The sequence below is a fragment of the Anoplophora glabripennis genome, unplaced genomic scaffold (genome assembly GCF_000390285.2).
Source record: "Anoplophora glabripennis isolate ALB-LARVAE unplaced genomic scaffold, Agla_2.0 scaffold68, whole genome shotgun sequence".
Lineage (NCBI taxonomy): Eukaryota > Metazoa > Arthropoda > Insecta > Coleoptera > Cerambycidae > Anoplophora > Anoplophora glabripennis.
In genome coordinates, this window is record NW_019416739.1 from 167337 (window position 1) to 179209 (window position 11873).

The window sequence follows — 11873 nt, forward strand, 5'->3', positions numbered from 1 at the left end:
ATTTTCGGTTAGTCTCGTTAGAAAAAGCCTAAATATAATCATTTGACTTTGACAATTTTGACATTTGTAAAGAATGGAAACTATAAACTGAGTAATGCAAAAATGATTGATGACCAAGTTACTTCGTAGATTGTGGATTGTGTATTTGTATATATTTAGAAGTGATATAACTGTCACAGAATAAGAAACAAAACAAGTGTTGTTTGTTTGCTATTTTTTATTTTTCAGTTGTATTATTGGAATTAGTAATGAAATTCCTTGAATACGTGTGTAGTTTAAATAAATCGGTCAGAAATAAATAATTAGTAAGTAACAATCATGACAGAATTGCTTATTTCCCGTGGCGATACATTTCCTAGATCTTTTTTGGATACCTACAGAGCTAATAGAGCCACTGAACAATTTTATAATGATTTGTCATCGAGTAAAAGTGATGAATTGGTCTTACAAAACTCAGAATCTCTACCAGTATCCGAAGAAATTCATCATGGACATTCAGAGAACCTCCTTGATGTAACATCGTCGATATCACCCACAAAAGAAGAATTTTTAGATAAGGCTGAACTTATTCTACCCAAAAGTCATAGAAGACGAATACCAGTATATGATAGGGTCGATCCAGAGGATAGTATTAGAGATATTGTTACAGAAAATGACTTCTACAGGTATGTTTACTGATATTCCTTATTTAAATTGGTTATTTCAAGATTTATATGCCAAGCTGGTGTATATCTATAGTATTTAGTCTACGTGAAATTTTTTTATTCATAAAAGTCAATTTGCACGCATGATATAGGTAAGCATTAATTTACCACATAATTTTACATTTTGTGATAATTATGGTTGCGTCAGTGTACCGACAGATATACAAGGGATGTTTAATGTTGAATGATTTACAAGTATGTGGATACTGATAACAGTTGGGTATACAATTGAATTTAGTTATAATAATTTCTGTTTTTGGAAAAATATAGTGCCTGTATCTGTATGATATAAGGTATAAGGATGCACATGCATTAGCGAAAGTCCACTTATGAAATGGATGATCATATTCGTACTTAACAGTCAGCATCAGCGGACATACTTTGTGCTTTGTGATAACAATCTTATTATTCTGATTCTGCATTACGTTACAAAGTATCAGAATTCATGTCAATGTTTCAATATTAGAATTTGACGAAAATTTTTATATAGAATCGTATATCACCATTTTATCCATTTTTTTTTTATTGATTCTGAGATTATTTCTAAATGACAAGTGGGTATATAATTTAAACAGGACTGGGAATCATTTTTTAATGTCATAATTTGATTAAAAATGTTTAAGATTGTTACAGTATTTTTAGTATGTTCATTCAACAAGATAAATCACTAGAATCACTAGAAGTTAGAGAAATATGTGTAAGTTTTATTGTTACTATTCTTGCTCTATTTCTATTACAAGTGTGAAAATATTCTTCATTTAAGTATTCTATAAACAATTCTCTTTTTCACTGCTCATTTGGTTACATTTACATTTTTTTCGAATTCAGTTAAACTAGAATAGAATTTGAATAACAAAAATATATCGTAATTTAAAAACAAGAAAAGTTAGAGTTTGTACTTTTAAGTTTGTGTGTGTAGTAATCTCAGTGGAATAATGATGCAGTCGTCATGTAAATGAGATCTAAAATAGTTAAAGCACGTTTTATTAATACCGTGTTATTTTGTATATAAAAGTAAACAGAAATTTGTTACAACAATGCATATATCCACTATTGTAAAACGTCAATTTTTAACAGTTTCTTGTAATTAATAGATAAAATATTGTTTTAGATTTGTGTTATTCAAAAAACACTATGACAAATATTTACATCTTTCTCAGAAGTATGAAGAAGCACGAAATATTGCATATTACTTAGAGGAAAAGTATCATGAAGTGAAGGTAATGCTCATAACTATTAACAATATTGCTGATATTAATTGTATCATGTTTTTTAAACAGATGGAAAGGGACGATTTAATAGAACAAAGGGATAAACTAACAAGACGTTTAGAATCGAACGAGTCTTTATTGAGAGAAAAAGAAGATGAGGTCTTTCTGCAGTTTGAAAGAGTTGTGTATTTGGAAGAGCAGTGCGATAAGGTAAAATAATTAAGTTGCTTTTGCAGTGGTCAGGGTTATATTAAGATCAAATAACGGGCTAAGACACATTAAAATTTTTAAATTTAATTTAAATAATGTGAATATTTAATATCCTTACTGTTTTAGTTAAAAGCAGAAAAAGATAAATGCCAAGAGCAGAAAGATTTGATAGAGAAGGAAAGAGATAAAACACTGAGAATTGTAAGAATCTCGTATTTATAAATACTTTTTGTAAACATTAATAATAAATTTTTAGCTTAAGGAGCAAGCAAGAGAGTCGGAATATAATAGACGAAGATTAGAACAAGCTAGACAAGAAGTGGTTCGTCATATGACGATGATAAAGAATGAAAAGGAATGTTTAGAAAGAGAGGTATTAAAAGTTGTTGAACTAGTAGATTAATATTAATTCATCCTCTTAGTCTATTGTTTTCAAGGGATTGGGCATAAATGTTGTTTTTTTTTATATTTTTTATATCACTTGAAATATGATAATTAAAATTTACCACTCTACTACAGGGTTGATAAAAATGATTTATCTCAAAAAATAAAAAAAATCAATCATTGCATTTTTTGAGTTTTGCAATTTATTTACTAATGAAGTTACATTTCAATTACAGAATGATCAACTAAAAGAAGCGCTGGAAGCAGAACGTAAAGGATTGGGAAGGTATTTAATTCCAGTTCAAAGAAGAAGAGTAATAAATGATTCACATTGTTTAGAAAATCAGGTAACACATTTTAATATTATAATTGAATTCATTGAATTATTTTCCTCTGAACTGAATACAAATTAAGTGACAAACGTGTACAAATATGTGGCATCATTTTTTACGACTAATTAATGCCGAAGGTTTTAGAGTAGTAAATACCGAATACGTAATATAAAATTTTTTATAAAACATTTGAATTTTTATAAAATTGGTTAAAACTTTAAAACCCCACTTTTTTTGTAATTTTTTTCGTTATTTCAATAGTGTATTAATTATTTTTTTGTACAGTTTTTTACTAAAAGAAATAAAATTTTCATATGAACTTTTCTCATTTGTGATCATTTTCAAAATTTTGTTGGTAGATTAACATCCTGTACATATTGTAACATCCTAATTAACCAGAAACACTTTTTTTAACATATAAATTTTTCATAAATCTGAATTTTGATTAAAACACTGCAATTGACAAATTACAATGCAAAGTTAGAAAAAAAAATTGATTTTAAACATGGCTAGTTTGTTTTTATTTTCTTATTTTGATTAAATTATTTTAACATAATTTAGAAAACCGAGAATATCTCGAAGTATCAGGGAGTGTCGGAGTATTCTCAAATTTTCATAATTTTTCTTAAATTTCAGTTGCAATTGATGTTTATTTACCAAGTATGTACTGCCACTGGATGTCACTAAATTATTCTGTTAATGTATCTGTCTCAATTTTTATTAGTCTGTCCAAAAATTCACACAATATCATCATAGTATAGTCGTTACTATATCAGTTGGAACCCCAGAAAAATTTTGCCCTGTCTAGATATTCTATATTCCGAGCTATATTCCTATTTAGTTGACGAAATTCTCTAATTTTTTGTAAATAATCTTCGCGAAGTGCAACTATACATCGTGATTCCATAATTACCATACGATTGTCAAGTTTTTTATATTTAAAACCGTTTTGTAATACATATCGTAAAGTATCAAAAGATTTATAATTATAATCAGGATAATCGCTTAATTTATTTCGGATCATGTTTAAAGTAGGAACTTTATTTTCTTTATACATATTATAAATTGTTAATTTTGTATTTTTCCGTTTCCTCTTTGTACCGTGATTAATAACGTCTCCTTCATTAATTACAGGATAGATTGATGTTTTTGATATTTTAGTTAATTCGCTAATCCGTTTCCTAATTTCTTTATCACATTGTTCACCATTTTCTCTTTTCAAACATTCACATATATTTCAAATAATACGCTGACTTTGTACGTGTAAATCTTTGTTTTTAAACTCTGAGTTTAAACAAAAACCGGCTTGACTATTTGGGGATTTTCCCGGGTTATTTCGTTGTCTTCCGTTTCATAGGATCTCCAGAAAGCCATGCTAAATTAGTAGATAATTACGTATATATAATATTTATTTTAATGACTACAAATAATATTAACTAATAGTTAATAATACGTATTATACCAACAAACAACAATGCCAATCATTGCTCTCCACTGCACTTGCAAAACCAAGACAACAGCGTTTGACAGTAAACTAATTATAGAATACCATGCAAAAAAATTATTTACGACCTAGTGGACCAATACAGGTTTGCTTTGACGACCAGCGTGCCGCCGTCGATTCTACATCAGGCGGACTGATTCACCAATACCGGACTCGTCCAATGGCTATTCGACTATAAATTACGAGACAGATAATGTAATAAAGCACAGGAAGAAATTTCAAGAGAAGTGCAGATGGTCCTGTACTTTAAGATTCGCAGGTTCTAATTGATATCGTAACAACTATAATTAGTAATCTGTAGTACTCTGCGATAAAAATTTTTTTTTAAAAAAGCTCGTAAAGAAAGTATAATCTCTCACTGTAGTCATTATTATTAACGCGATATCTTCTTTAGGAAGAAGATTGCAAATTAATAGAACACGCTAGTGACGCATTAGCTTCTCAATTTCAAAAGGCTGTGCAGCACCTTGCTACCTGCAGACAAAAGAAGTGTTCTGTTTGTGCCTACACAAAAGCAACTTACCGGCAAATGACGCCACACAATAGGAAATACGAGTAATGTCTGTCAGTTTTTGTTGTTCTTATTTATACTTACTAATGTTATTTCAGTCGTAAATTATTTGGATGCCTACAGACTCCATTTTTGGAAATGCGGAATATGATAAAACCACCCCCTTCGCCTATTCACGGTGAAGGTGAAAGTTTATCCGAATGGTTTTGTCAGTTAAACAATACAGCTACCCAGAGTGAGTGTTCGTCGTTAAGTGTTCCATTCGCTGAATTATCGATTTCATACATGGACGATGCTTCAGACACTTCCTCAAATTATCTCAGAGATTCTGATAAAGAAGATCGCGATGCTCTAAGTCAAGGGAATTATAATAGTATTAGAGGTAAGTTTATTTTCTATTACTAAACTGTTTAAGTGGATACATTGTGATTTATGAATTTAAAATTCTCATTTGGAGCCATTCGTATATTTAAACATGTTGATGTTTGTGAGCTTCGCAAAACTCCTGAAAATTTAGGAATGGTGCCAGTACGCATCAAGTAGCAATGACATTTAAGATATGACATATGTTTTATAGGTTATATCTCACCCACACTCAAGTATGTCTGTAGATAAACATCAAGAATGTTAAATCCTTCATCGGTGATCTCACTGGTGACATACTAATGACAACTAATAAACTTGAAACTGGTATATGTCAGGTGTATTTTCTGACCAATGATTTTAAGGCCAAGTGACGTGGATATACTAGGGTTGCCTTCTATATTTCGGGAATAGAGAACAAAATTAATCATCCTATATTTATTGTTTTTCAAATATTCAAATTGTCGATCAATAAACTTTTGCATGTGCTCGAACCAATTATCGAAGCATTTTTCCCATTCTGATTGAGGTACCTCCAAAACATGCATTTTGAACGCATTAACCGCTTCTTCAGGCATCAAAAAACATGAACTTCGTAATTTATTTTTGATGTGCAGGAATTTTCGTATTAAATTAGGGTTGTATGACTCTTCTATTCGACTCGTTCAGTTCTCAAATAGTCTCTTGTTTGAGACGATGTTTGTGAGCTCGTATTGTCCTGGTGGAGAATGATGCATTTTCAGCGGTTGGTTTCCCTTATTTTTCCGAAGACTTCTTGTAAACAAATGGTTGTGTACCATTCAGAATTGACAATCTGACTTGCACTAATGGTATAGTAACCACATGCCCAGTTTTTCCAAAAAACGGGCAACCGTTTGCTTAAAAGTGTTTTGTGTGCAAACAACTTTTGTTGGATTTTGCTCATTTTGCAGAGATTTTTCAAGTCACTGTAAACAACACGGCTAGTGTACATCAAAATTTCTGATTTTATAATAAGGATGTCGGTTGTCAGATGGCAGCACCAGGATCGTCTTTCCCGAAAGATAAAAGGCAACCCTCGTATATATAGATTCTCCTTGTTATGAAAATATTGTAACAGCTTTTTCTTATTAGGCTATGGCAGCGATTCTGGTTTTTCGTCAGATATATGTGGGGACTATAAAAGTAACGCTACAACACCAAAAGAAAAATTTTGTCCAAATGCCATTTTAGACGAAGCCGACTGTGCTAAATTAACCCGCACAAAATGGACGGCTTCATTTCGAAAATTGATTCGACGGATAAAGAAATAATTTAAGATTGTCTTGAATAAGTCAGAACTATTAAATGTTAACTATTAAGACTAAATATATCAGATTTGTCGATGTTTAGAGAAATGATAGAAATTTACGTAAATTAATATATAAAACGATTAATGTTGATGCATCTAGGTAAAGTTTGAAAAATAAAATGTTGAATAATGATATATTTGACGACTGGACATTTTACTTAGGTGCATTTAGGTGTTTTTATGTGCACCTAAAAGAACAGAAATTTATTAGAGTTTTATTTACCTGAAGCAATTCGTTGTTAGATATAGAATGACAATTGGTGTATGAAATTTAACATTTTTACCACATTTCTATCGTTGAGTGAGCCAATAAGGACCCTTACATATTTCTCTTCACTAAACTACAATATCGGTTCTTGTTTAATTAAACGACAAATCGAAAGTAAGTGAATTGAATGTGTAATTTTGTTAAATATAATCAACTTTGAATGGTTATAATTGAGGAATACAAATAATTGCGTTCGGTATAATAGCTGTATTAAATATACACGAGCAGAAAATTTCATATAAGGACTTTTTGGAAATTGCGATCGTGTCGATCAAAGAGTTTATGTTAAAAAGTCCTATAAACATCTGTCTGCAAAGACTTATTTGTTCAGATTTTGAGAATGATAAAGTTTAAAATTATTTTTCATATTGATTTCACATAAAATTTAGATACCGCGGTATAATGCACTTTAAGGCCGGTATCATACCTATAGATGTCAAGAAGCTCCACTGGTGGCACGTCCAATCCAAATGTATTTATTAAATTTAATTAAACACATTTTGATTGGATACACAGAAGTTGCATATTTCATTTGGTGTTCAGGTGAAATATCAGTGTAACTGTCAAATTATTTTGACAGCCGCTTGAATTGCTTTGGAAATGTTCATTTGTTTTTGTTAAAGGGATTATTAGCAAATTTAATCTCTTAGGGCTAAAAGTGACACTTTACTCCCTCTATATTGCATTCATTTGTTTTTGTTAGAGGGATTAAAACTAAATCTAATCTCCTTATACTCCATCGTATCAGAATTAAAACAGTACTTTTCATCCACGAAGTGCATAAAAAATAATATTTGCATCACTGCCCTCAACTGTAATTGTAAATTGAACTAAAAATTAGACTTTATAAACAATAACCTAACCTCACCTAACCTAATCTAACCTCTTATAAATAAAGAATGAAGTATTTGTGGACGAATGTTAATATGAATGATTTTTTGTTAATTACCATTCAAATTTGATTTTTGATCTCTGTGTGTTAATGGACATATGTGTAAACCTGTTAGGCGTGTGAATATTCTCATTTGAATTTTTATGTTCACATATCGTGACTTAAAAAACCGAAATTTGTAGATATGTATCACGTTGTGTTGTTTCGATATTCACTTCTTTACTCTTTTCAAAATTCTTAGTAAAGGTTACATAACTGCTCCTCAAATACTATGATATGACCTTGAACTGTTACATGAATTCTTTAGTTATTACGAGACAAAGAACTTGGATCACTTGTCACACCTCGACCTAAAATTTAATAGCAATTGTGACAGTAACCTTATGATGAATTCATAAGAGTTGTAAATATTTTACAAGCGATGTAACCGAAAATTGGATGTTGACAGCAGTGCATTTTTTTGTAGGTTAGGTCTTTATACTCAGGGTTGCCAATGCCATTTCAGTCAATTCCCCTACTGTGCTCAAAGAAATACACAATTTTTCCCGCATAAGCATTAACAAAAACGCCTCTCACTATATGGATTTAATTGTTTTTACTTTTCTAATTTTTGAGATTGATAAAACAGAAAAATGTTGGAACTTTGGATTTGCGAATGGTCTTTCAACTCCACTGTTTAGAAAATAACTACAACTTTACTATATTTTTCTAGTAAATTTTTAATAATTCTCGTTTTTTATTGCATAAGAAAACAGTAAATGTAAAATAAAATGTTATGTTTGTTTATATATTAGTCACTATAGTAGGATCATATTCGATGCAAAGAAATAAATCATAGCCTGTCAAGGGATCCAGTGCAGTACGTTTTTAAGGGGTTTAGGAATTGAATAATTTCTTTATGCATTATGAAGGGATGATGAAATTCAGTTATGACCCATAAATAACCAAATAAGATATATTTATAATTAAAATAAATTGAGAACTAAACAAATAGTTTAATTTTGCAATTTGGTTAACGTTCCTTAAATGGTCCATCTAGGAACAGTAGCTATGTTTGCAGTCATATAATTACAGTTTTCAAGGATTGTTAGCTGTGTGCAGTTGATCTTTTTTATTAATTTCTACCAAAACGCAAAATATAACATAGTTTTGAGTGGATTGAATATTTGAAATGCGAATCCACCCGTTTTTATCTTCAAACTCTCTTTGCCTGCAGGCACTCGTAAAATACTCAATTTCCAAGTAATTACTAGCACATTGGCAACCCTATTCAATCTAACCTACTGCCATTGTAAAAAAGATATTTCCAGTCTATATAAGCAGATCACAACATTTATATCGACTCTCTTTAAAAATCAGAAGAATTTTATACATAAAGATTTATTGGTCAACATTACATTTAGGAAAACCTCTGTATCACGTCATGATGTCCAAAATACCTATATTTGTCGTAAATATACAGTGTTATCAACAAAGTATGTGTCACATTTTGAAAGAGAGAAAATTTTGTATTCGATTTTTGAAAAATTTTACTGTACAAATCGTTTTTGTCAAATGATGTGTACAATCGCTTCATTTGGTATATCTGTTAAAATTTTCACTTCATAGAGTATAAACACTAGAAAATTGTTTTAAATACGTTTTGTTATAAAACATTAACTTTTTTTTTAATTAATTAAATATGATGCAAAATGTATCTCCTTTCAAGAATTTGTTCTAACTATTATTAAAATAATAGATACACAAATTGAAATATAACGATCTTCGTATTTTACTTAAATGAATATGTACAGGTTTGTTTTATTATTAAAATGTACACTGAAAAAAATATTATATAATTATTTTGCATTGCTTCTTTTTTATACAGAATGAAAAAATCAAGATGGTTTTGGAATAAATTCTTGGAACTAGGTAAATTTTGAATCACGTTTAAAATTATGATTAAAAATAATGTTAAACCCCAAAAACTCGTTTAGGTGATATTAATAAAATTTTCTCATAAGGTATGAAATTTGTTGGTGACACTGTACATACATATAGAAGTGTATGCACCCAATGTGAACTATCATTAGGAAATGTCCTCGATCTATTTTGGATGTGTTACATTATATTATCGAGTTAAAAAATTATAAACATGTTACAAAGTTTGCAATTCTTTGCAATTTGTACTTGGTAAATGGTATTTGATAAGAAAATAGTTTATCACAAATGTTAACTTTATGAATGTGGTTTTTCATTGAAGTTTGATATTACTGTAAATTGCAATGTATTTGAAATCGCGACAAATATTTCATTTTAAAAGGAAAAATTTATTAGAATAATATGTACAATTTTACAATTATAATTAATAGTATAAATTTAAAATTTAAGAGTATTCATAAATATTTCAAAACATGGCTGCAAAATGTGGAACGTTTAGGTAAAATTGTTTAATATAATACATGATATATTCGCAATTTTGCTAGGCATCCTTGATATTTAAAATGAAATAATTTAATATAATATTTTATTCTAATTTGTAACCAGCATTTTTATTTTTCAAAAAACGTTCAAATGTCGCACAATGATGCTTTTCTCTAAGCATTTTATTTTGAAATTTTTTTCTTTGCACTATAATCTAATGAGAACTGATTTTTGAATAGAAGGCATATTATCGCTTTTTTTTAACAATATTGGTTCTATGTTTTTAGATTAAATTTTAGGAATGGAAAGATTTAGTTACTTGCATGTTAATACTATTGGTACTAATGGATTAGTATCTAGATAAATAAATTTCAAAAAAATTTTTGTCAGACAGAATGGGATGTTTAAAAAAACTGAGGTTCTGCTCAAAAATCCGTAAACTGTTGCCCAAAAGTAGATTTAAACTGTAATCATACAGTCAGGTCCACTTATAACGAGTGTGCCAGGATTAATGATAAGTTTCTCTACGTGAGCAATCGGTTGAAATGGTTTCTAGTGTTATAACCATTATTTAAACTCTCACTAGGTAGTTTTAAACAGATAAGTTATCAGTAAACATTTAAGTGTGTTGAATTTAAAAAACGGTACGAGGCATATCTATAAAGTAAGAGTACTCAATTTTTTAAAAATTGAAACAGCAGTATATTTATGAAAATTTTATGTATTCAAAACGGTACATCAAACACTATTTTTCGACGTAGTTGCCTTCAACCAACTTTAGAGAAGAGAAAATATGAAAATCAACAGGTGCCAGGTCAGGGCTGTGAGCGGGGTAGTTGATGTTCCAAGCGAATTAATCCAAGAGTTGCTTTGTGGCGTTGGTTGTGCGAGGACGTGCATTGTCGCACACTCCCTTTGTTAACACTCGCCCTCTTTTGTTCTGTATCGCTCTCCGTTGATGCGTGAGCTGTTTTGTAGAAGTTTTGATTTCATTAAAAAAACTGGAACGGCAAGAAGAAACCAAATTACGCTCCTCCCCTGGCAGCTGGCGGGATTCGGAATAGCGGCACTAATTTCAACACGCCACTACAACAACAGCTCTCAACTGACTGAGACAAATGAATGCGCGTTCTGCTTCTAACACCTTGGCGTTGAATGTAGTGTTGCTAACGTTGTCGAAAAAAAACACACAGAGCATCAGAGTCTCAGTACTCTTACTTTGTGGATATGCCTTGTAGAAACAGTAAAATTCTTATTTCTATTTCTATACAGTTCAACATTAGTATGGGGGCACCTTTATTTTAGAGTGAAGTTTAACCTTAGGTGATCACACATCAGTAAAATCACATAATGATCACATGGGGTGTCGATCACCCCAGCATCTAAAAAGTATTATTCTGCTTATTCTATCTATTATAAGAACTTCTAAAAAATTGCTTATATTCTTCAAATAGTGTAGAAAATGGTCTATTTGTTTGTTTAATCGAAATTGCATGTTTAAAAAAATTATAGTAAAGAAAAAATCGATTTGAAAAAATTGTAGCCTTTTAATGAATCGAGTTGAAGCAAAAAATGGATTCTACTTCTCAAATGAGGTAATTTAAGAAAAAAATTAGTACAATTCCAAAAAGTATATTTATTTTAAAGATTGAATCACAAAATCGGGAAAATCAAGTAAGAATCAGGTAAAAATAAGTAAAAATCATAGAAAAATCTTATTGAAAATATTTTTTATTTATTTTATTATAATTTTGGTTATCA

The 11873-nt window shown here is 29.9% G+C and overlaps 1 protein-coding gene across 1 annotated transcript; it reads left to right on the forward strand.

Annotated features, from left to right (window-relative positions):
- Positions 1-76: 76 nt before the first annotated feature.
- Positions 77-7029, forward strand: LOC108905207 (myosin heavy chain, cardiac muscle isoform). Its single transcript, XM_018707995.2, has 9 exons — positions 77-665; positions 1816-1924; positions 1985-2125; positions 2252-2326; positions 2382-2498; positions 2746-2856; positions 4740-4900; positions 4955-5238; positions 6333-7029. Exons 1-9 carry the CDS (start codon positions 319-321, stop codon positions 6509-6511), a joined length of 1524 nt encoding a protein of 507 aa, XP_018563511.1. The 5' UTR covers positions 77-318; the 3' UTR covers positions 6512-7029.
- The last annotated feature ends 4844 nt before the right edge of the window (positions 7030-11873 follow it).